This window comes from Lissotriton vulgaris, unplaced genomic scaffold (assembly GCF_964263255.1).
Source record: "Lissotriton vulgaris unplaced genomic scaffold, aLisVul1.2 SCAFFOLD_435, whole genome shotgun sequence".
Taxonomy (NCBI): domain Eukaryota; kingdom Metazoa; phylum Chordata; class Amphibia; order Caudata; family Salamandridae; genus Lissotriton; species Lissotriton vulgaris.
Window position 1 is genome coordinate 1,018,544 of NW_028255047.1, and position 27,363 is coordinate 1,045,906.

General features: G+C 42.8%; 1 protein-coding gene across 1 annotated transcript in view; it reads left to right on the forward strand.

Moving 5' to 3' along the window:
* Positions 1-27,363, forward strand: part of LOC147659275 (membrane-spanning 4-domains subfamily A member 4A-like) — a 274,825-nt gene that overhangs the window by 99,659 nt on the left and 147,803 nt on the right. Inside the window, exon 4 of the mRNA XM_086951841.1 lies at positions 1,469-1,525. Within this exon, the coding sequence (XP_086807967.1) occupies positions 1,469-1,525 (57 nt within the window). The remainder of the gene's footprint in view (positions 1-1,468; positions 1,526-27,363) is intronic.

The following is a 27,363-nucleotide window of genomic DNA, read 5'->3' on the forward strand; positions in this document are numbered from 1 at the left end:
AACACCCATCCTTCTCTTTGAGTCTCGCCATCACCCTCCTGCATTGCTCTCCTTGCTCCTCACAGCCCTCTCCAAAGCTAATGGGGTTCTTGGTACACAACCTGAGAAGATACACCTTCAGTGGCACTAATCTGGGACTGTATCCGACACATGCTCTATCGTGGTAAACCTTTGACTTTGACCTGGCCCAGCATGACTAGATGACCACATTTGGCTCTTTGTGCCCTCATGCTCTATTTTACACTTAGATCTTTACAAATTCATAACTTCTGTTCTATTGATTGGATTTTGCACATTTTGGTCTTGTTTTATGTATTATATTTTGCTCTATTTTCCTAAACTAGTGTGGGATCTTTTGGTGTGGTGGTTCCTCCATTCCACTGTTTGAAGTGTTGCACAAATACTTTACACATTGCCTCTAAGTTAAGACTGATTGCTCTGTGCTGAGCTACCAGAGAGTAGAGCTCAAGTTAATTTGGGGTTTGCTTGTGCCTTACCTGACAAGATTTGTGGTTGCTCCTTGACCAGAACTCACACCCTAGTCAACCAGTAACCTGATTTCTCACATTTACTAAGGAGGCAAGGCAACCTCAATGGTAGCACCGTCTCTCTGGGTATGTTGTTGCGCACATGAGGTGGCAGCAATGCGAGTGGGGATGAACGTCATTCATGAATGGGGACATGCTGGTACATAATTCTGTATTGAATTTCATTTTGCATAGTGGCCCACATCCAATATGGAAAGACTAACCATATGGCATTCCAGACTACTTGTTTAAAAACACTGGAACTATGAAACACAAGGATCTCTGGTAATGTATGACTGGTAAACTAAAGCCACATGCTTGGCTCCAATACTCTGGACTATCAATCCTACAAATTACAAACTAACAATGTAATGCTGCCAGCAAAATAATCACTGCCATGGATATACATTTTTATGTATTTTATTGCAGTCAAAAAGTTAGTGTGATCTACTTTGAAAAAACACTTTGCTGCAAGATAAATTATGAATTTATGAAATTGCTTTTTAATACTTAAGATAAGATAAGATATAATAACATACAATAGCATTGCATAACATAACATAACATGTCGTTTTTATAGAGCATGTTTACCCTAGATGGTGTCCTGGAGTTGAATAACAGATGTTTATGTTAATCATTATATAGAGGGAGGGTGACTAAATAATTCTTTTTCATATTTTACTTTAATATTATATTATTATTGATCACACTGGATTCATGAAGATCATACAAATGTTGTAGATTTTCTGAAGACCTAATTAATCAATCTAAGAGGCTCTTATTCTGGGCCCTTATGCTGCAACTCCTCACCAGAGAACAAATAAGTAGAAACTAGTTGTAGAGAAGTTGGCATTAGTTTCCATTTCTTATATATGCTTTGTTGCAATGTACTCGATGACACATGATTGTGGATAATTCTAATTTTGTTCTCTTCTTCCTAGTTTATCATTTCTGGAGCATTGTCTGTTGCTGCAGAGAGACATGGCACCCGGAGCCTGGTGAGTTAAAATACATACTAGAACTTGCCCTTAGCAAAGATGAGGAATTCCCTGGTTCCACATGGGCATTTTGCAAACATGGGAAAGAATTCTCTAGCCATTTGCAAGTCTCTTAGAGGCAAAGGTTTGCTGTTGCATTTGCATTCGCAAAAGAATGTAACCGCCATCTCTATGCAGCACTTCAGTATTTTCATTTGAAAAAATTTACTTTCCCATTGAAGACATTTTGGACCCTATTTAGAGTTTAGCTGATATTATACTCCATCATAACTGGTGGATATATCGTCCACCATATTTCAAGTGCTGCATGATACACTGCACTTGATATATATGGGGGGGTATAAAGAATAATTATTAGCCTCTTCGGAGGCGTGGGTTCGAATCCCACCGCTTCCACCAATGTTAGAACTGGGGGTCTCTAGTTGGCAATGGCTTGCACCTTTGTCCAAATAGGGACCATTGCTTCCAGTCAGGGTAAGGGGGGTACATTCCCAAATTACACCTGCTCAACCCTGTGGTAGCTTGGCACAAGAAGGAAGGCTTATCTCAGAGGGGAAACAACCTTTACAATGCAACTTTTACAACACACTACCAATACAACAAAACTTTTACAGCGCTAGATCCATTACATCGCATGACATTACAATGCAACCATTACAACGCATACCACTACACCGCATGTCATTACAACGCATACCATTACACTATCCAACATTTACCCTACTGTTGCACCTCCTGGAGTTAGAATAGTAATTGTTACCCCTACACTATCCAACACTTACCCTACTGTTGCACACCCTTGAGTTAGAATAGTAATTTTTACCCCTACACTATCCAATACTTACCATACATGCAATGTAGTGGTATGCGTTGTAATGGTATGCATTGTAAAGGTAGTATGCGTTGTAATGGAATGCGTTGTAAAGATAGTTTTTAAAAATTTGTTGTAATGGCATGCGTTGTAATGGAATGCGTTGTAATGGATGTTGCGTTGTAAAAAATGCATTGTAAAAAAAGTATTGTAAAGGTATGCGTTGTAAAAGTATGCGTTGTAACGTCATACATCCTCTCAGAGGCAGTGTGTAAAGCATTTGTGAACACATACAGTAATAGTGAAAACTTTACAGATGGTCAAAACACAGGTTTTATAAAAAATAAGTATTCTTTATATAGACTTAACACAAGACCCAAACGACAAAAATCCACAATACAGTATTAAGAAAATGACTTTAAGATTCTAGAAATACCGTAGCTCAAAGATGATGGTAAATGGGACATGTTTCTCACAAAGTACCTTTGGATGCTTCACGCAAATTATACAAAAGGTTTGTAGGGAGAACGATGCATTGTTTCCTTGCGTCTGTTCCTCAGTGCTTGCAAAAGTAGGTGATGCGTCTGTTCCTTACCGAAGAGAAGGTGATGCGTCGATCTCGTGGTGCGTCCCAGTTGCGATGTGACAAGCTGGCCCCTCAATGCGATGCAATGATCCGGTGCGATGGGACAAGATGGCGTCTTTGATGCGATGACGTGAAGGCGATGCGTGCACGCCCGGCGGCCGTGCGGCATACTCTGTAACTTCTAAGCCACATCAGGCCATGCGACACGGTTCTCCGTGATGCAACGGCGACCCTTGTGGTGGCGACACACCTCTCCGGGGATGTGACGCCAAACAACTGCGACAGAGACACGATTCTCCGGTGATGCAGCGGCGACCCTTGCGGTGGCGACACGCTTCTCCAATGATGCGACGGCAACAGCTGCGGATGCAACACGCTTCTTCTCGTTGAGTCGCGCTTCCAGCTCCCAACAACACGCAGGCTTCTGCTGACAGAATTCCCAGCAAGGAAATTCATGGGGGAGCTGCTGCTGAAGTTTTGTATCCCCGAGACTTCAGCAGGAGGCAAGCACAGTTTAAGCCCTTGGAGATTCTTCTTCAAGATTATGAAAGTTGCAATAAAAGTCTTTCTACTCTCCTTGGCAATAAAGAAAACCACTGCAGGCCAACCCCAGAAAGCAACACATTGGCACAGGGGCAGTCCAAACTCCTGCAGATTCTCTGGTTCTTCTCCTTGGCAAGAGGTCCGTCTTGATGTCCAGGAGTGATCTAAAAGCTATGAGTCTGGGGCCCAATATTTATATTAGTAAATCATTTGTCCTCTGAGGGCAGAGGGTGCCTGTACCTACCCAGAACCAGTTCTGTGCAGCTTCCTGGTAGGAGCTGGAGACAGCATTGTTGAAAGCAGACCTGGCCCAGGTAGCTGAAAGGAAATCTCCTCCTCCTACTCTCTATTCTATGACTCCTCAGAGGAATGACAGGAACTCTCCGCCCCCACCCCCACTCTCTGTGCAGCCAAGGTCCTATTCAGCCCATCCCTGACACATAAGACTGCTGGAGCCCAAGCCCTCCTGTCACTCAGCAAAGCATACATGCAATACACAACCTAGCAGAGGTTGGCTGGATGCTTAGGTCAGAAAATACCTACTTTCTAAAAGTGGTATTTTCAAATACAGAATGTTAAAACTAACTTTAATAAAAGATGTATTTTATCATTCTGAGTTCAGGCATACTAAATTCATTTTTCTACCATGTTCCCTGGGTCAGTTAGGATTATAAGATGTTATAATCAAACTGCCCATTTTGGCCTATGGGGACAGGTAGCCTTGCAATAGTGAGAAACAAAATTGGCTGTAATTCATTATCAGGACATGCCACACACATCAGGGCATATCCTACCTTTCACATATAATGCACACTGCCCCCGGGCCTACCTTAAGGGTGTCTAACATGTAGAAAAGGGAAGGTTTAGGGACTGGTAAGTGGGGGCACTTACCAAGTCGACATGGCAGTACTAGACTACGCACAGGCTCTGCAATTACGGGCCTGAGACACATTTTGCAAGCTGCTTCTGTAGGTGGCACAATCAGTGCTGCAAGCCCACTAGCAGCATTTGATCTACATGCCCTGGTCACACATGGTGCACTGTACTAGGGTCTGACAAGTAAATCAAGTAAGCCAATTATGGAGTCACTAATACATTACATCAATTTGCAATAGGGAGCACTTGCACTATGGCACTGCATAGCAGTGTCACAGTGCCCAAAGCATCTAAACCAGCAAAACATATTAACAAAAGAGGAGACAACAACGAAAAAAGGAAGGGAGACTCACACCCATGGTACCAGGTCTAACAGGGGGTATATCTGCCACAATTGTGATGGAGCATCCAGTCTGCCAAATTGAAACTAAGGCCATTTGTAATATTCGGATTCCATCACTGCATATCCCGGGGTCTATCTGTCAATCTGCCTTTTGGGAAACAAAACTGATTGCATTACTCTTTGCTTTCTACTGAATTTCAAGAGTAAGCTAGGAGTAATTCAGAGGTTCATGTGAAATCCTAGAGTAACACAAAGGTAAGTCATACCTACTCATTAAAAAGTCTTTGGGAAATCAGGTCCAGTGGGCCCAAATTCAAAGAAACTGTATGGCTTGATAGTCCAAAATGTTCTCCCCACAAATATAGATTCCTTGTGAGACAAAGCACTCCTATAAATCACACATCTGCTCATGAAGATAGAAAAGATACAACACACCACATTTCAACTGTTCCTCCTAGCCATAGAAATACTGTTAATTTTCCCATGCTTGTCTTCCTCATAAATTAGATCATCACAACCCCCAACATGATGTTATCTTAAAAGCCGGCTATCAAACTCAGAATTAGAACACAACACACTGCCAACCGTAACGACCTTTAAGCAAGACTCTAAACCCATTCTGCTATTCTTATTCTCTGAACCTAACAATATGTCTGTGTATGTATGCAATGTTTTAATATATCAGGTACCTAGCTGAGGAGCAACAGCATGCTATTCAATAATGGTAGGCTCAACCTGTCTTTTGGGACATATAGAAACCCCCCAATAATCTTCAGAACAGGGGGCTCCTTTTAGTGGTGGATACACAGATGGATCATAAGATCTCCATCCGGGTACACTGTCCTGAGGATAAACAGATAATTTCCATATAGAAACATATAATTGCCATTCCGAATTCCTGGAGATGGTTGGGTAGACGTCTTGAATAGACAAGGATAGACACAGCCCAGCTTCTGTCCACCTAGGGCATCTGTTGACCTACCAATCGACATAGTTTTATTTTTTGAATGGCATTTTCTATTGTTTTCACTGAAGAGAAAAACAACAGTTATAGAAACAACAGCCATCTTCCACCATGGCACAGATAGGGTCAGCATATATAAACCAAAACCATAGCAGTATCATGCCCAAATCACACACTTTCCTGTACAGAGCATAGAATGCCTGAATGGTCCCAGAGACTCCATAGAAACAAAATCAGTCCTCATCCATTGCAGTAGACCCCCCCATCTTCCATTGAGGAGTGCAGTAGAGAGCCCCTTCTGGCCCATGAAGCAGGCCAAGAGTTCCTCCCACACTCCCAGGTCTTCCCCAGCCTTATCATCATGTTTGCACTACTTCAGATGTACTTCCTCAGCCACTGCCCATTCAGTCACATCGGCCACCCATTGCTCCTCACTAGGACCTGACATGTGATTGATACTGACTGCTTAACCAGGAGCAGCAACGAGTGCAAACATTTAAAGGCCAGTTTCTGGCCCTTCTGCTGACAGATGTCACCCAACAGGCAAACAGCAGGGTCTGTAGCAACTGGTATCCGCACCACTATCCTTAGCTGAGCCAGTAATATCAAACAAAATGCACAACCTCTGGGCAGGCCCACGCTAAATGCGAAAAAGAGCCATGGGGCCTGACATCTAGGACAAAGAACCAGCTTACTGGTGTCCATTTTATGTAGAAGCACTAACGTGACATATATGCAGTGTAAAAAATGAAAATATATATGCTTCAATCTGGCATTGCTCGAAACACACTTTACTAATGCACACATTCTTGCCTATTGGGCATCTCCAAGTTGTATTCCTATGTCACTAAGGCTGCCCGGAAAAGAAACAGAACTTGCAACCAATCAGCTGTCCTGGTTTTATATAGGAGAGAGACCAGGTGTTGACACCCGCCCCGTTCCATCAAGGCCTGAAAAGTGAGTGACGTGTTAGGGGCCGCAGGGAACGTAGGCCATATTTCCCTGATTATGGCTATAACTCTAGCATGTTGCAAGACCTGACCCTATAAGAATAATATCCTGTGCCACTTTGATTTTGGCATTAAAGAATGGAGAACGGAGCATGCATTCATAACAGCAATTGTCTCTGAAGAAGAAAGATAGAGTTTCGAAACGTGTCAGGCGGATCGTGTTCTGGTTGTTTGCTGAACCTGCTTGTACCCTGAATTAAAGGCTTGCTACCTTAGTGCATGTTCGAGTGCTGCTCACCTGGTGGGATTGGCAATGGAACGTTGATGTTGGGTGGCGACCCAGCCGTCGAGCATGCACCACCCCGTGAAGTGAGGGGGCCATGCGGCGGAGCAGATGTCGAGCTGTGAAATGGGAACACACACTTAGGATTGAAAGCAGGCGCTGTTTGCGGTGGCCCATCTATGGGCGTGAAATGTTAAACAGAAATTAATGCACCATCTAAGGTTGTAATTACCGTGACTTCATTATCCACAATGCCGAGGGTCATTTGGCTCGGCCCATTTGGGGGAGTGATTTTGGCATTAAAGAATGTAGACCGGAGCACACATTCATTACAGCGATTGCCTCTGAAGAAGAAAGATAGACTTTCGAAACGTGTCAGGCGGATCGCGATCTGGCTGTTTGATTGAAACTACAAACTGAACCTGCTAGTACCCTGAATTAAAGGCTTGCCAACTTAGTGCGAACTGCCACAAAGCCTTTGGAATTCCTTTTGTGGCTGGCAGCGTGTGTAAGCGGCTCATCCCCCTCATTTAAATTATCACATTAGTTCCATTTTACCGGGGGCTCCGAACCTGCAGGACGGGCTCCTAAGACAGGAATGGAAATCCTGCCACTTAGCAATACCTCACAAACAACAATAGAGCCCAACTCTGTCTGATGCAGAAAGCTGACTTTTATTTCGTCAAAAACACTGCAGCTTTTAAACACACTTGATTGGTCCTGACACGTTTCAGCGAATATATATATATATATATTCACTGAAAAAACCATAGGTTTCACACATGTTATAGTTAGCTGGACATTTCACTCATACAAAATCATTGAAATTCCCCCGTTATAGTTAGTTCAGCTAACTATAACTTGCGCGCCCGCAATGCACTGCTGATGATGTCACATATTACATCACTCATGACATGGTCAGTGACATCACTGATGACATCCTCTCTGTGAAAGAGTGGCAGACCTCCTCTCACCCTAATATAACCTTTGATACACACATCCAAAAATAGAACCTAAAATTTTCCCAAAAAATGGAGATGTCAATACCAGTTAGAACAACCTATTCAATAATTCCAAAATCTACATACACATCCACGCATTCACCAATAGTTCTATATAGTCACTCATACATGCACTCACTCATCATATGTACGCATACACCTATACATCCTGTTACACACCTACACTTATACATAGAGTTATTCAAACATATACTCACACATGCAAATAAACTTCCATTTGCTTGCATATACAGCTCTACACACACCACTACACTTATTTCTACAGAAACGTACACATACTTACTCTCTTAAACAATCAGTTATAGAAACACATACTTATTTATACAGGAACTCTTCCAATCTGTCAATCTCATATATCCTTACTTATATACATCAATACTCACATATACTAGTTTAAAACATATGCACTTACTCATAAAGACACTATTGAGGTAGTCATTCACTCACTAACACACCCATACACACACTCATCCACCCATACAGTCCTGCACACATGCAGTCTTCAAACACATACAAACAGTGAGTCAGTCATTCATGAATCTGTGTGCTAAGTAATACCCCCCACCAAACCAAGCAGACACTCATTCTGATACTCAAAAAAACAACTAATAACCCATAAATACACTCATGTAGCTACTCACTAACCCATGCAGCCACTTATACACAAAGTGAGACACTGATACAGATGTTTACATAGTTAAACATTACTCGTTAATACATGTATTTACTAAGATATACTTAATAAGTCAGTTATACAATCAATTTTACAAAAAAACACTTAGACACGTATTTACCCATTTATTCTTCCATCAACCTTTAGATATACATATATATATATAAAATATTTCTTTTTCAGAAAGACACACATTCACTGGATGATGCCATCAGTGATGTCATCAGTGATGTCATTTGAGATATCATCAGTGATGTCATGAGTGATGTCACTGACCATGTCATGAGTGATGGAATATGTGACGTCATCAGCAGTGCATTGCAGGCGTGCGAGTTATAGTTAGCAGAACTAACTATAACGGGGGAATTTCAATGGTTTTGTATGAGTGAAATGTCCAGCTAACTATAACATGTGTGCAACCTGTGGTTTTTTCAGTGAATTTGCAAGGTTTTTTAAATGCTAATTCCTAACTATAACGTGTCTGAAACCCATGGTTTTTTCAGTGAATATATATATATATGTATATATATATATATATATATATATATATATATATATATATATATATATATATATATATATATATATATATATATATATATATATATATATATAGCTCCAATCAACTTTTCCGGAGAACTCCCAGATAGCTGCTGTGGTCTCAGGGGTGTACCCACAAAATATGAACGCTCCTTTTCTCTTCTCCCCTAAGAAAAAAACACTCCATTTTTTTTAGCAACAAAAACACAAGTCAAGAAGAATAAGGAAAGAGAGGACATATCAGAAGAGAGGGGACAGTATTAGCAGAGAGAGGTAGACTGTGAGGAGAGACAGGAGAGATAATTGTAAAAGGGGCAAGTATAATTCATTAATGTACACAGACACATTGATTTAGTTACTTATAACATGTTGAAATTACAAGCATGCCAAGTCTTTCTTTTCAAATTTTTTAATTTTTCTTCACTGAAATGTAACAAAAAACTACATATCCCATAATGCCTCATAATTGGCTGTTTATGGGCCAGTATATATAGCAACACTGTAGAGGGACTAACCGACCGTGAGCAAGGCCGTGTAAGGCTGAAACGCGTTGGTGGGGTGAAAAGTCTTGAAATAAAGGCTTAAACTTAACATCCTGATTGTGCCGCCTCTTTTGTCCTTTGAAATTTCCTGGGTCAGGATCCGACCCCCAGGCAGAGCACACACTGCTGAGCGCGTCCCAGAGGCTGAAGGATCACTTTGAGTAAGAGAAAGACGAAGCCGAGCGACGCGCCCAACCTCCTGCACCAAATGGTAGCGTGCGAGTGATTACCCTGCCGGACCGGCGGAGAAGCTGTGAAAGACAACCTCCGACCTGAAGAGTCCAGCGCAAGGTAAGCGGAGTGCCATCTCCGTTAAAACTGAGCAGGGGGCTGAAGTGGCTGTATGCATTTCCGCAACATTGACACTGTCACCGTGATTGTAACGGGCAGCCACACGGAAATGCTTCAGATCAGGATAACGCCTTGATACATTGTAACACGTAACAGCAGTGATTCACCCTTGAGGTTTAAAGGCGTGCAACATAGAACAACAAACAATGGAGGCTCGTGCAGCTAAAAGAGCCACCAAAGTAACGACGATGTTCCAATCGGGAGGCAAGCCAGCTGATGCAGCAGCAACCTCGATAACATCCCCAGCACCAAATAACACTCTGAAGCAACAGCTAAACGCTTTAGAAAAGCTTTATAAGAAAGAGATAAATAAAAGTTGGGAAGCAATAGCCCTGGAGAAATATTTGGAGGTGAAACGCATTCCCCGTGGGCTTAGAATTTTCACAATGCCAACCCACACAGAAGTGAAAAAAGAATTAATAGAGGAATGGATGGACAATAACACCCAATGTTCATTAAATATGATGCGCATTCTGATAAAACATGCGCGCATCGAAGTAGATGAAATCACAATAAAAATCAAAGAGCTGGAAGATAAATTATCCAATGACACGAATCAGGATGAAGTAGTCAAATTGAGAAAGGAAATGGAAAGCAGACTCGATTCCTATGAAGGTGACATCGAAGAACGCAAAGAACGAAAATTTCAACGGGATGAGCAGGATTACATCCAAGGTAGAATTCTAACCTTTGCTCGAAAATATGAAAATCTCAAAAAGAATTATCCCTTGCAAAAAATGACATCAAGTGCAAGTGAATCCAGCATAAGTGACGATGGCTCTACACGAGGCACCTACCAGTCAAAAAATTGGTCAGTTTTAGAGGAGGTCGAATTGTTCAATTTAGAGAAGAACATCACGAGAGGCGGAGGAAGAGGAAGAGGCAGGGGGAGACGACCATACCCCAACCAAAGAAACAGAGGAAGAGGCAGGGGGCAGCAAAATCAAACAACCCCCACGTCAGTGCCAGAAAAACCCGCCGGGCAAAACGAAGAAAAACGCCAGTACCCACTGCGCAATCGCAACCCGAAGCCAACTTAATAGTGAACCTCTCAGACCATCAATTATCAGAAACAGAACAGCGTGTCTTGAACAAAGGCTTATCGTTTTGTCCGGAGGCTCATTTCGATTACACGGAGACTCGCATAGATTTCTATAAGTACATCAGAAAGTTGAAACTTGCAAAGGTACATGCCAACAACCAGACGGTACCAGAAATCAATGCCAATGAACATACTGATACTATTCATTTTGAAACCATCGCAGATATTCCTGATATGAGAAATAGCTTTGAGACATTGTTTGACCTGGAAGGAGCTTCTATCACAGAAACGGAATTTCTCGAGGAACTAAACATTCCAACAGATGCCAGACCAGTTACTGGCTTAAAAAGAAAATCGAGATATTATCCCATCCTATCACCAGGAAACAAAATTGATATGTTCTCAGAAGCAATAATAAAAGAACTGGACAATCTAGTTAAAGTCAGAAACAAGACACGCGAAAACCTAACAAAAGAAGAACGTGTGGCCATCAAAACGCTAATGGACAATGATAAAATCATTATAAAACCAGCGGACAAGGGGGGCAACATTGTCCTACTCAACACAATTGACTACACAGGAGAAGCTATGAGACAACTAAACCAATTGAATAACTATGAAAAGTTAACAGTGAATCCTTTGAACAACATGAAAAAGGAACTACACGAACACTTGGAGACTTGGCACAAAAAGGGTCTAATAGATGATGAAGAGAGAAAATATCTCACTATTGACCACCCAATAACACCGTGTATATATTTTCTCCCGAAGATCCACAAAACTCTAAACCAACCACCAGGGAGGCCAATAGTCTCATCATGTGGGGCACTGTATGAAAACATCTCAAACTACGCAGATAAATTTCTAGCTCCAATTGCCCAGACCCTACCATCTTATATAAAAGACACTGGAGATTTCTTGAGAACCCTAATGGATGTAACCTGGAACCCTGACTACCTCTTAGTAACAATTGATGTAGTTTCACTCTACACGTCGATCCGCCATGAAATCGGAATGCAGGCCTGCGAATATTACTTGAAACAACGCAACATCACATATCTAGACCATTCAAACATGTTGCTGCAAATGATTGATCTCTGCTTAAAAAACAATGTTTTTTTATTCAATAAACAGCTCTATAAACAAATCTGTGGAACTGCCATGGGCATTTCTCTGTCACCGAACTATGCCAACATCACAATGGGGTGGTGGGAGAAGACAATCGCCTGGAATGAAGACAACCAAGAAGATCTAGAACGAATAATGTTATGGGTCCGTTACATTGACGACCTATTCATTATTTGGCACGGGACGGATGATCAATTCAAAATGTACTTCGACAAATTAAACGAGAACAATGTCGGTTTGCAATTCACATGTAACACTAGTGTGAAGGAAATTGATTTCTTGGATACCAAGATATACGTACACAATGGCAAATTGGAATCCACCCTTTTCCGGAAAAAGACAGCCACTAACAGTGTACTGCATGGTACAAGCTTTCATCCTGCACCCCTCTTACGAAGCATACCATATGGTGAATTTACCAGACTGAAGAGAAATTGCTCTTTACCTGAAGAAGCTGAGAAGGTCATTGAAGAAAGTAAATGCCGATTCAGAGCGAGAGGCTATGATGAAAGAGTGTTAAAAAGATGCAAACGCAAAATTGATCAAAAAACACGAACTCAGACACTGATGGAACAACCGAAAAAAACTGAAACCAATGCTCCTCCAAGATTAATATTGACTTACAGTAAAGAAAGCTCAAACATCGCTCGTATAATGAAGAAATACTGGCACATGCTCACAAAAGATCCGGACATTGGAACCACCATTGGAAATGCTCCCCTAATAACATACAAAAAGAACACCGCATTGAAAAATTTACTAGTCAAAAGCCACTTCCAAGAAAGACCTAAACAGAATTGGCTCAATACACAACGGAATGGATTTCAACCCTGCAACTCTTGTAAGGCCTGCAAAATTGGCAAACACATGAGAATGATAGAGGAACCGGATGGCAAGTCCATGAAAATAGATCAACAAATCTCTTGCAGCTCCAAAAATGTTGTTTACATCATACAATGCAAATGCGGAATGAAATATGTAGGGAGCACGACGTGCATGTTGAAAAAAAGAATTCTAGAACATATAAGAGCAGTGAAAAACTCCAACATGCAATATGCAACTGCCAAACATATGAGCGTTTGCCAAAACGGAGACTGGAGACAGATGCATTTTTTCGGAGCGAAAGTTCTAGATAAAATGGAAAGAGGAGGTGATGTAGTCCGCAGACTACGACAAATGGAGTCGCGGATGATCATCAGACTCCGCACCAAACACCCGAGAGGGATGAACTTTGGGGAAGACCTGCATATTCACCTGGACTGAAAGCCCCAGTAGAAATTAGGGTACTACACCCTATATTCTCTATAAATAGAACTGGCGACATCATGAAAAGACTAGGGTACTAGACCCTGTATTATTTAACATTGATTTAGTTACTTATAACATGTTGAAATTACAAGCATGCCAAGTCTTTCTTTTCAAATTTTTTAATTTTTCTTCACTGAAATGTAACAAAAAACTACATATCCCATAATGCCTCATAATTGGCTGTTTATGGGCCAGTATATATAGCAACACTGTAGAGGGACTAACCGACCGTGAGCAAGGCCGTGTAAGGCTGAAACGCGTTGGTGGGGTGAAAAGTCTTGAAATAAAGGCTTAAACTTAACATCCTGATTGTGCCGCCTCTTTTGTCCTTTGAAATTTCCTGGGTCAGGATCCGACCCCCAGGCAGAGCACACACTGCTGAGCGCGTCCCAGAGGCTGAAGGATCACTTTGAGTAAGAGATATATATATATATATATATATATATAGCTCCAATCAACTTTTCCGGAGAACTCCCAGATAGCTGCTGTGGTCTCAGGGGTGTACCCACAAAATATGAACGCTCCTTTTCTCTTCTCCCCTAAGAAAAAAACACTCCATTTTTTTTAGCAACAAAAACACAAGTCAAGAAGAATAAGGAAAGAGAGGACATATCAGAAGAGAGGGGACAGTATTAGCAGAGAGAGGTAGACTGTGAGGAGAGACAGGAGAGATAATTGTAAAAGGGGCAAGTATAATTCATTAATGTACACAGACGCTCAGTGTGATTCTAGACAAAACATTTAAAACCATACATTTTACCAAAACAAATTTACTACACTAAAACGTTTAAGTGACTGAACACATTCCATGTATATAACTACTACATTTCAGGGGACAACCCTGACTCATTTTGCAAATACATTTCCAATTTGTTGCATTATTTTTTGCCAACATTACATCCGAAAATGTGACACAATAGAACAAGAAAGAGGCCCAAGGGGCTTGTAAATCTGCCCAAGAGTGTATGCAGCATTGTATGCATACTGACTACAAAAATGTAGATTTAGAACACAAGCCTAATTCTAAACAAACAACACGATTAACTACTCTACAACTAAAAAAGTGACTGCACATATTCTACATTTTTTAGTACTGCACTTTATTGCACAAAGGTGACTCACTAAACACATTAACTTACCAAATGATTTTATCACAATAGTTATCCAAACTCAGAATATGGTTCTATAAACTTTACAAGGATAAACACATTACTCTTACTAAAAATAAAATGCACCACATACATGCCCTTACAAATTATCAACTCACCTCTCAAACTGATTAGTAGATTGAGAAGAAAGCCACTCACACAGCAGATAGTCTTATACAGAATCTCTCTGCTTCAGTGCTTGCAACAGAACCAAGAAATGGCACATTTTCCCTCTCAATTTACACATATATACATGTTAATAACAAATCAAATTCCTTCACATAATATTTCAAAACCAAACACACATTTCTATTGGTTCAACCTTTCCAACTGACATAACTTTGCACCCTACCCCCAACAGATCATGCAAAAGTGAACTGTCAACAGAGGTCAAAAGTTCAGCACTCTATAAAACACTGCTCCTCAACAAGTTTAAAGTATCTATAAGTACTTACTTATAAGTACCAATAAAGATAAAATGGTCTCATTAGAACCAACCAACACATAAACACATAAACTTGATAGATATCTGTAAAATATATCGTTTTAATAGATTTTTTTCTTGCTTAGGTACGCTTACGGGACGACTTACAGACTTTGCACCGTACGTCGTACGTTCGAGCATGGTACGCACACGGTAAATCTATCTCTATTTCAAATAGGAAAGCAGTTTGCTAGCAAACAGCAGTGTCACTTGGAAGTTGCATCCTTGCTTCAGGGCAAACATTGTGTGGATTTATACTCGGCAGCCTGGCCGAGAAGGATGCCTCACCATGGAGTCATAATGGGGCCCGAGAGGTTTGAACATTCATGACCTTTAGGCGCAGCTGTGTTATGGAAAAAGAAAACTGGGGATTTCATTCCGAAACCCCCTATGGCATTTTATTTGTTTAAAAGAAAGGACTTTGCTACTTAACTGAACCCACATGGGGAAGATTTTGCTTGGAGTGAAAACTACAGGTACCAGCATGCTGCAATTGTGACTCACATGAGAAGCCCATGTGGGCTGTATATATAATGCATGCAGTTAATGGCGCCTACCTTGCATTTCAGTTTGGCAGTGTCATCCTCTGATGAAAGAGCCTGGGGGCTCTGAAACGCGTCAGGATTTGTAAATGTTTGGAGCTGAAAATGCCGGTTTTCGAAAATAAAGGCTTTTGAAAAGCAACCAACTGGGAAGTTGCATCCTTGCTTCAGGGCAAACTTTGTGTGGATTTATACTCGGCAGCCTGGCCGAGAAGGATGCCTCACCATGGAGTCATAATGGGGCCGAGAGGTTTGAACATTCATGACCTTTATGCGGTAAGTCACCTTACCGCACTGCCCTACATCAAAGTGAAAGGGCAGGAATGCACTGTGTTTATCCAATATGGTGCATTCCTGTCTTTCCACCTTGCGCTGGTGCTGTTTCGGCAATCTAGTGCGAACATAGGCACCCTTCCACTATGGTGCAAGGTTGCCTGTGTTGTCTGCAGTATTGTTTAAGTGAATGAAGGGATACCTTCCTGCACAGAAACAATCCATAGACATGATGTACTTTCTCTATGTGTGCTGTAGCCAGCAGCACACATAGAAAGAGGAAAAAACAAGGAGAAATAAATGTTATTTATCCTTGTTACGCCTCACCTTTGGAGGTGTAAGGTTTTGGTGCATCCCCAGGGAAGCGTCAAAATCCATAGTTGTTCAATGGGAACACCCACAGCAATGTCCATGGAATGCCTCCATAGCGCAGAGTAAGTCAACATAGCGTTTAGCACTGCCTTGCCATACTCCATATCTATGAGGCCATTCAAAGCCACGTAAAGTGGCTTTTTGTAGCCTCATAAATAGGATTTGGTGGTTTGCCACGCTGGTACGTCACACAGAGTGACCCAACAGTGGTGCAAGAGGCTCATAAATATCTCCCCATGTCTTCATTTCCAAAGCTAGTAGCTTAGCTGCTACACCACCCATCCCCTTTATTAATTTGCATTTTAACTCTGTCTTCAGACTAGCATAAACATTGTCTTCTAATTTTATTTTAATCAATCAATCAATCAGGGACACTTATAAAGCGCGCTACATACCCGTAGGGTCTCAAGGCGCTGGGGGGGGGGGGGGCCGCTACTGCTCGAACAGCCAGGTCTTCAGCTTCTTCCTGAAGGAGAGGTGGTCTTGGGTCAGGCGCAGGTCGGGAGGGAGGGAGTTCCAGGTCTTGGCGGCCAGGTAGGAGAAGGACCTTCCTCCTGTAGTCGCTCTTCGGATGCGGGGGACGGCGGCGAGGGCGTGGTTGGCTGATCGGAGGTGGCGTTTGGGAGCGTAGAAGTTGACTCGGCTGTTGAGGTAGCTCGGGCCTTGGTCGTGTAGGGCTTTGTGTGCGTGGGTGAGGAGGCGGAAGGTGATTCTTTTGTTGACGGGGAGCCAGTGAAGGTCTCTCAGATTTCGGGAGATGTGGCTGGTTCGTGGGATGTCGAGGATGAGTCTGGCTGAGGCGTTCTGGATCCGCTGGAGTCTCTTCTGGAGCTTGGCGGTGGTACCGGCGTAGAGGGCGTTGCCGTAGTCCAGTTCCTTTCCTCCTGAGAGGTACTTCCCTGTTTGTTCTGGCTATTCAATGAAAGTTTTTTTTTTATTGACCGATACTGCCAAACAATAAATATTTAGCCAATTTGTATATATTTGTAGATTTTATACTTTAGAAAGCACTACCAGTTCCCAGAACCCAAAAGGCAGAAACATTCAGAATAAAAGCAGGGAATGCAAAGTAAAAATTAAAAAACACAAATTTACATATGAAAAAGAAAAAATAAATCAGTGATTAAGACAGAATACAGTCAATACAGATTATGATAACTATAACAATGGAGGATACAAACTCATACAAATGGTCAGCATGAAGAAATCAGTTGTTAAATCTTTAATGTTGAGATGCATCATTCACAGTGGATAACATCCGACTCTCCTTGGACAGAGGCAAATCAGCTATTTTGGTCCTACTGGATCTTTCCGCTGCCTTTGATACCATCTCCCACAGCATTTTGAAACATCGGCTGTGGGATATTGGTGTCAGAGGCAATGCCCTGGCCTGGTTTGTGGATTATCTCAAGGACCGTCATTCCTACGTCAAGATGAATTCCCATGCATCTGTTAACACCCCTCTTTCTGTCGGGGTTCCACAGGGATCGATCCTCAGTCCCTTATTATTTAATCTTTATCTTTCCCCTTTGGCCCAGATCATAAACTCCTACGGCTTCACCATGGTGTCTTACGTAGACGATACTCAGGTGCTTATCACCTGCAGATCCAATCTCCTGGAAACCTGCACCAGGTTTAAACAATGCATGGTTCACATCAATAATTGGATGAGTGAAAACAGACTTCAACTCAACTGCAGTAAGACCGAAATGTTGCTATTCGGCAAGGCCAAGACTATCTGGTCTCAGGATTAGTGGCCTCATGATCTAGGGCCTTGCCCAGAACTTAAAGAAGCTGTTCGATATTTAGGCATCATGCTCGACGGTGCTCTCTCTATGAAAGCTCACGTCAATCAAGTAGCCGGAACGTTTTTCGGAATACTTCGGCAATTGCGAAAAATCTTTAAATGGCTTCCACCCAAAACTAGAAAGCCTCTGGTCCAGGGATTGATAATCAGCAGGCTTGATTATGGAAATGCGATGTTTGCTTCCATAAATGAGAGACTGATGACCAAGTTACAAACCATCCAGAATACGGCTGCGAGATTAGTGTTGGGTTTGCCTCCTAGGTCTGCTTCCAAACCCATCCTTTAAAAGCTGCATTGGCTACCTGTGCGCCAAAGATGCCATCTCAAAATCTTGAGTTTAACCCATAAACTCCTTCATGGCATCGACCCCTCTTATTTAGCAAAAAAACGAATTTGGTGTACTCTGTCCAGAGCCCTCCGCTTTAGTTCAAAGTTCTTGCTGTCCCAGCCTAGAGTCCGGACATCTAGGAATGGATGTCGGTCCATTGTGTACGTGCCTCTGCTATGGTAGGTTGATGCCTTTCTCTTGCAATTCGCCTTGAGACCTCTTTTGGTGATAAGTGCGCTATGTAAAAGCATTTGACATTGACATTGACACTAAAACCAAAGTGTAGTGTTGTGTGACTTAAAAATTACGGAACACTTTTGGCTCCTGATGGAATCCGTAGACCTGTGACATAAGTGTTAGCACATAGTGAAGTAAATGCAGGTTAAGAATGTTGAACTTGTGGCCCAGCTGCGACAACCGGTGGCTGCAATGGCCATTCCTGCTATTCAGTCAGTGGATGGGGAGATCCTCACTCGCCGTCAGGCCATTGTTAATGAGTTTGCATAATTCTACAAAATGCTGTACGCCTGGAAACGCCGGCCAGCATGGAATGGGTGACCGCGTTTCTTGAGGGAGTCAACTTCCTACACCTGACTGGCAAGGGCAGGGAGCTTTTAGCGGGGTTATCAGCAGGGAGGCAAAAGCAGCAGCCATCTCCAAGCTACCCTAACACAAGGCCCCAGGGGAGGATGGCTTCCCCGCGAAATTCTACAAGTGGCCTGTGGAGAAAGTAGTCGATAACCTACTTTCAGCTTTCCAGGAGGCAGAGCGGATAGCTTCTCTGGGACCATTTTCGAACAGGCTAGTTATCATGGTCCTACCTAAACCAGGGAGGGATCCGTTGCTGTGCGGCAGTTACCACCCTACATCCCTTTATAATGGTGATATTAAATCCTTGCCAGCATATTGGCAGCACACCTAAGCAAGGCCATTCCCTCCCTCATCCATCAGACACAGGTTGGCTTTGTCCCGACCGCTCCTCAAGGAATCATCTACGCACTCTGGCTCACACCCTCTGGAATGCTGAGGACCTACCAGAGGATGCGGTGGCCCTTTCCCTAGATGCCCAAAAGGCATTCAACCACATTGAGTGCGGGTACCTCTTCACCACTATGAAACTGTTTGACGTAGGAGATCAATTCATCTCCATGGTGCGTCTACTTTACGACTGTTCCATGTCAACTGCGGAATTTTCCTCTTGGATACCTTTCAGATTCAGAGGGGCACCCTTCAGGCCATGGAACCACTGTCCACTGTCAAAAGTACACCTAGATGCCAATGACATCCTGCTCACACTTATTTATTTCCACCTCTCCCTACCAGCATTACTGGAAGTCATTAATGACTTTGCATACCTGTCAGGATATAAGGTGAACTGTGACAATAGTGAGGCACCACAAAGGGGGCAATTCATGGTTATCCCATCTGCTGGAAACCCTCACAGCTCAAATTTCCTGGGGATCTTGGTCAAAAGAGGTCTAGCCAGGATGGTCATGTACAACCTGGCACCGCTGATCGTGCAGATGTCGACAGACTTTGCCAAATGGTAGGGATTTTCCATGTGGGGCAGGGTATAGGCGGTAAGGATGGTGACACTGCCTCGCTTTACCTACACATTAGGAATGCTACCTTTTGTGGTGCCCCCAGCCACCTTACGCTTCATTGATTTCCAGATTCGGGCCTTTTGTGGGGTTCCACTCGACCCCGCTTGTCTGTATCAAAACCTATGGCACACCTCTCCTACACTGGCCTGGGTCTCCCATCTGTGGAACATTTCGCTATGGCCCTCCATCTCTTCCAGCTTGCCTATTTACTCCTGGGCACCCCAAACTCCCACAGTGGGTCATCATGGAACGTCTGCTCCTTTCATGCGGCGGCCTCTCTTTAAAGACCACACCCCCTTAATTGCTTCTCCCACACCCTGGACTGCAGGCAATGCTTAAAGCTTGCCTTCGTGCCGACTGCCTACGTGGTGTGGACCACCGATTACATACCAAGCTACCTCTGTGGGGCAATGATAGTATCCACATCGACAGCCAGACCCTCCGATGGCTAAAGTGAATGGAAGGGGCATACAAACTCTGGAACAGGTATATATGGACGGTTACATGAAACCCTTCGACCGTCTAAGGGAGGAATTTGGCCTGCACCCATGACAGGCCTGGCAGTACCTACAGTTGCAGCACTGACCGAGCTGCTGTCTCGGTCCCCGACCTTGGTTTCTGCAACCTTCACCAGTAGTGGAATATCTGTCCATGTGGGGCCGGCATAGGGGAGTGATGTTGGGGCTCTACGGCACAATCACAAGCCACCGCTTCTCTCAACTCCTCTTGCACAGCCTCCGTACCAAGTGGTAGGACCGTCTACAAATCACTATTGAGGAGGAGGAATGGGCTGACATGCTGGAGGCCTTGGACTGAGGAGCCTGCTTAAAATTCTGCCTCTTTAAGACATTCCACAAGTGGTACTGGGCCCCAACAAAGCTACAGAGTACCGGCCTCCTACCCCACTCGAAATGTAGGAGATGCCCTCAATTCAACCCTTCTGGTCATATGTTGGAGACACTTTGGGAGTGTCCATGCCTCTTTGCCTGCCCCTTGCTCCCCACATTATCCTCCTGCACGAAACTAGAGATACCCTGGACCTCTCTCACCCGCAACGCTGCCTTCTCCACAAAACTCTGTTGATGGCCAAGTTCTGCATCCTCCACGGGTGGAGGTCATCCACACCCCTTCACAGGAGAACTGCACTGTGGTGATGATCCAAACAGTGTCACATGAGCACGTTATCTGCAGCATGCAGGATCAAGCAGAGGTGTTTGTGCAGACGTGGGCATCCTTTCTGCATGATGCTCCCTAAAGAGGGTCATGTCATCGTTCCCCCCTTTGTGTCAACGCTTCTCCCCTTTCCATTGCCCATATGATATGTCACGCTCAGCCCATCGGTGAGCCGGGTTGTTGGTCCCTAGCCTCCCCCCTTCATGGTCATAGACCCAACTGTCCTGATTACGCCATCCACGGGATGTCCCAACCCCCCAAACAGACACCCCAGCCCTCACTAGCCCCTCTGTTCTCCATTCCCCTTTTTTCTCCTTCTTACCCCACCCTCCCATCCCCCACAGCTAATTCTTCCTTTTCCACTCCCTCTTTCTCTTCTTTCCTTCCCCCTCCACCACCCACCAGACACCCCCATTTTGCCACTCTCCACCCCCTCTGGTGATGCTCCTTCCCCTTCCCCCACTACCCCACCTCCTAGCCCACTGTCCTATGCCCCCGCCTTCCTCGTCACCCCATCCCTCACCTCTCCCCATGGGACATGAATGATGATGATGATATAGAGCTTATTAAGCACTCGAATGCTCAGGCGTCTTGGCGCTGATGTGTGTATGAGAAGAGCTGAGACTACGCTAAGTCTGCTCGGGTGTAAACAGCCGAGTTTTCAGAGCTCGCGCTGGCCCGCGTTCCGCGAGTCTGGAAAGCGAGGGCCGGAGGTCGCTCCTTCTGCTACCTGGCGGCAAAGCTTTGGAACTCGCTTCCTGTGTCTATGAGAAGCACTGCGAATCATCTTGGCTTTCGCAAAGCCTTAAAGACCTGGCTTTTCCCTACATTGGTCGTCTAATTCTTTGCCCCGCTTTCCATGGTCTCGTGTCTCTTGGTTTCTGGTTGCGCTGGGATGCCTCGTTGCTGAGGCAGCCATGCTCATTACAAATCCAAAATAAATCAATAAAAATCATTCGATACTGCCAAAAAGCTAAATATTGGTGACAGCTGAACTGCTTGGATAGAGATATTTGAAGATTTCATTGATGGAATAGAAGAAACTAATAAAAAGATTAACAAGTATCTCAAGAATCTTGCTGGTGAAGGTGTAAAAGAAGTCACAAAGAAAATGCCATGCACTGATGAAATTGCATACTATCAAGTCAAAGCAGCTTTGAATCTCAAATTCAATCCAGTAGTATACTACGGGTTCTTCGTAGTCACACATTCATCAGAAGGACCACGCTTCCTATCCACCTACAGGTGCCCCCTTCAAATCTGCATACCGGTAGGTGGATAGAAAGTGCGTCCTTCTGATGAATGTGTGACTAGGAAGGTGGCTCCCCCCCACAATGCACCATGGAGCCTGTAGTATTGTATACCTCAGGTAGTGCAAGTAGCACAAGGGGACTGGTAGGGTTTTAGTATTGACCCTGCACGCACAAGGTGTTTATATCACTAATTATAAGTAGTTTCACAATGAAGAGAAGACCCAATACCTGATTAGGCTAGCATAGGGGTCAAAACATGTTGGTAACAGATAAATAGGTTGGGGTCAAGTGTTTCATTTTTTTTTCACGTTATGACCTAATGTCTGTGTTTTAACTACACCAGGGGTACTTGTTATTAAAGTAGGTTTTGAGTATATCTCTAGGCATTTTTATCAATTATTCCCTCTGCCAAATCAACAGGACCCCAGACATTGTCCTGGCAACAGAACTCCATGAAGGTCATTGTGGAAATGTTACCTCAAAACGAGCTCTCTGAGATCGCGTCTCGTTTCCTCATCTCAACAAGAGAGTTAAAAGAGAGTTGAAGGCCTGCATCTATGCAATTGCCTTTCCTCAAAAACCACTCAGCACCCTTTAAACATGTCAGAGATGCCCAAGCGTGCACGTGAAAGTATTGCTGTTGACTATTTCAGTCCTCTTGACAATGGACATCATTTATTGGTGATTATTGATGAATGCTCTTTTTTCCATTAGTAAAGAATCTTTCATTTAATACTCAAGAAAAAGTAATTGAAGATTAGATGGCATCTTTGCAACATGGATTATCAGATTTAAAAATCCGACAACTGCCAACCAACAGTCTGGAATTCAGAGACTTTCTTAGTCATCTTAATGTGAAGCATCAGAAGAGCACCACTCTTTGGACGCAGGTCAATGGCCTCGTCAAACATTTCATGAGCACTCTGAAGAAATCTGTTCAACATGCTGTGTTGGAGAAACTCAATCTTAGGACTATTTTGATTTTCACTATTCAAGCTTATCTTTTGAGCTATCATTCGGCCACAGGTGAAAGTCCTGCAACCCTTATGTTCGGGAGAGTCATAACGATCAAGTTACCTCAATGGACCAATCAGAGATTGAGTACTGAGTAAGACACCCATATCAATGACGTGGGTTGTAAGGAGAAAATGAAAGAGTGCTTGTAGCCTTGAAGAGGAAATCTGATGCTCCCTTCGATGTTGAGCCCTTTTATGACGTGACCAACAAAGGACACATGGTGACTGACCAGCATCCTGGGAAGCTTATTACACAAGATTTCTTGCATGTCCAACATGTAGCCCAACGCTCGTCGAGCATTGATGTCAATGCAGAGACTGGGACTAAAAGAACAGTTGAGAGTCCATTTACTGCTGTTGCTTCTACATCACCAATGCAAATTGCGGACACTTCAACTGCCTCTTCCCTGTTTCCGAAGACTTGATCAGAACGTGTGATTAGAGCACCATGAAGATTCATTGAAGAGCTTTAATTGTGTATATATTTGAAAACATATTTTTTTGTAATTTAACAAAGGGGGAGAAGTAGTGTAGAGTGAGTTAGAAATGACATAACCCTTTTGGCTCTGACAGACTACAAAGACCTGTGACTTAAGTGTGAAGTGAACGCAGGTTTAGAATGTTGAGTTCGCATTCACACGCTGATGATTAAAAACTTGTAAAACTACCCTCCGTGAGTGGTGTAGTCATTGATGAGTGCGTGGGTCAGAGAGGACAAAAAACAACGCAGGCTAAACAAACATTTTGCAATATAAATTTACAACCAGAAGAAAGGAAAAGTTGACAGAAACACATTCGAGAACTCGTTTTTTAGTTTGGAGGGGTGTTTGGTAATAGTTCTACATTGTAGTCCTGTCCTCAATGTAGCCAGAGATCTCCATGCGGATCGGTGACAGTTGACAGAGAGCAGGCGAAGGAACTCCTGTCACACTGTTGGTGATATAATAACCTTCAAATATACAGTATTACCTCCTGGTTCGCCTTCCTCGCCCCAGTATTTACCCACTACTAGTATTTGGCTCCAAGGCAGAAAACTCCAAAGCAAAAGAACTCCGATTCCAAGTCTTCTTCACTACAGTACTAGTTTCCCATCCCCTAATATGGCTGACTTTCTCTTCCTCTAATTAGTATAAAAAGGAAGTTGACCCAATACGTATCCTGTTTTTCCCAAACCCTCCAATCATGAAGCTGCCCACAAGGGCTGGGAGGGATGGGAAACTTATTCTGTGGCGAGGAAGACTTGGACTCGGAGTAATGAAGATTACATGTAAGTAGCCGGAGCATTATCCAGGCTTCAGTGCTTACTCCAATTTGGCGGCATTCACCTGATCCAGAAAACTAGCAGCATGGCAGTTTAACTGATCAATGAAGATGTATTGACTCACACAGCCCTGTGAGGTATGTTTCTGCTCGCCTAACAGAAAATCCTTCAAGACCAGCTAATCCTCGTTTGGCAGCATTTTTAGTCCAACCGGTTTTAATACCCCCAGGGTTTAAATCAGTTTATTATGCCCAAGTTGAACCTGTTCGTCAGCATACATTTTTACCTTATTTGACCCACAGAAGCAACAATATGCTTCTTCTGATTAATTGTCACCGAGCACCATCTAGCGAAACTGTATGATATTTTCACATCAGCTTTTGCAAAATCTGCTACATTAAAGTATAAAAAGCATTAAAAGCATTTCTCTACATGGAAAAGTAGAGTGAATCACATACTTTATTTATGTCATGGTTTCTTATAGAGCACACATGACCCTTGCGGGTATTAGAGCGCTTTACAGAATGACAGCATGAGCAGTAGAAACAGTAATATCACATTCAATGCAAATTCACTAACAAACTAATCAAATAGTCTTTATTAATAACAGCATATTGTCATAGTTCATGCCAGTAAAACTACCAGGCAAAGATGAAAAGCAGGGTGGTGAAGTCTGTACTGCATGGAAGAGCGCATTAGGTAGCTGGAATAATTGATCGTGTGAGTGACTGGGGAGATAGGAGACGTGATCTAGGGAAGAAATTTGCCCATAAGGAATTCTTTGACTTCTTTCTTGAATTGTATGATCGAGGGATTTGATCTGATTTTAGGAGCTAATGAGTTCCAGAATCTTGGGGCAATCCCAAAGAAGGATCAGTTGTAGGTTTTCTTCTTGTGGAATTTCTGAGATTTCAGAAAAAAGGTGGTGTAGGTTCTGGATGCTTTGTCCGAGTTTCTGGGTGGGATTGTTAAGGGTATTGAGGTGGAGGGCTTTCTGTTTCATGCAGGCAATATTTAGTTGGATTCTTGCTTCTTAAGGCAGCAGTTGAGGGTTGTGAGATCCGAGGTGACATTTCTATATCCGTTTTAGCCCGTGATAAGTCTATCGGCAAAGTTGAACAAAGCCTTTAGAGGAGCAAATTTGCATCTGGGCAATCCAGATAGGGTTGTACTACCATAATCCAATCCGGGTATCACTAAAGCTTGAACAGTTTGAAATCATTGGGGGGGCTAGGAAAGGTTTTAATTTCCTTAAAATACTCATTTGGTGATTTGCTGCTTTTGTGGAGACACTGATGTGTTTCTACATGTTGAGATTCTGTGCATATGTAACGCCCAATGACATTGCAGAGTCAATGATTTGTGGAGTGCAGTTAAGGGCTGTTAGCTGTGCCAACCAAAGGTTGTTCCCCCGGTGTAATCCTTATGATGCTTAAACTATCAAGGAGCTATCTACCTCTCATACACAATTGCTCAATGGTAGTCGGGCAAGATATTCACGCTCAGAGGACCTTTTTCCTACTCCCAGCCTAATTGAAAGTAGCACCAACAATTGTTTTTACAAGATTTAACCTGACAATGTTAATTGCGTTTACAATCTTCTTTATTAAAAAACAATTTACATTTTGTTCTTAAAAAACAGTCAACATGGAGTTCATCTGTCTTACACAATACCACAATGAAAATTCAAATACAAACACCATTTCCAATATACACATTAAAAACACAATTTCTTTAAAAACACATTTGTGTATGTATGTCCGATATAAAACCCCCAAGGGATTTTTCATATGTCGACGCGTTTCGGTGATCCTGCTATTTATGCACCACCTTCCTCAGGACAATTATTAAAAACCAATAATATTCTGTGAATAAAATTTTAAAATACATAATCACTAATATATCATAATATGTGTTACATTCATGTTTCACCAATTAATACTCCCTCACGCTTTATTGACAATGTCAAGGCCAAATACCTCTACTTCCTATTACAAATCCTATCTTTCCGTATTCTTTGGTCCTCATTCATACAACACCGTTTTTACATGCCTCTGTGCTCAGTCAGCAAATCTCATGTGTGATCATATTCCATTAGAAAATGTCAATCCCTATTTAACTGACATTCTCACATTCAAGTTACTGGACTCAGGTCATTACACTCAGATACTTCTGTTAATCCTACACTCATACCTTAGGTGAAGTTTTATTCTTCCCTGTGTATTTTTTATCCTATTAGATGGAAATAATCGTTCCCATGCTCACATTCTCACACTCGAGTCTTATAACTCAAATGTCTGTATTATTGTATTACTCATACCTTCATTTTAGCTGTTATGTCTCCCCTGTGTTCAATCTAGGGAAGCACTGGTCTGCTTGTCTGCCTACTTTGTATCTATAGGGGGAAAGAATATATTATACCTATAGTTCCTCATGGAGTTCTATTCTTTAATAATTTCTTTAAGGGGACAGATTAAGTCTACAGGGTTTTTCTTCCCCTCTTGATAAAAATGTCTAGCGTAGTTCCTTTGTATGCTCGATGTAATATATTTGCCTAATATTGACAAACTGACACACTATTAGATAACCCCTCTTCAACCTCTGGCATTTTCATT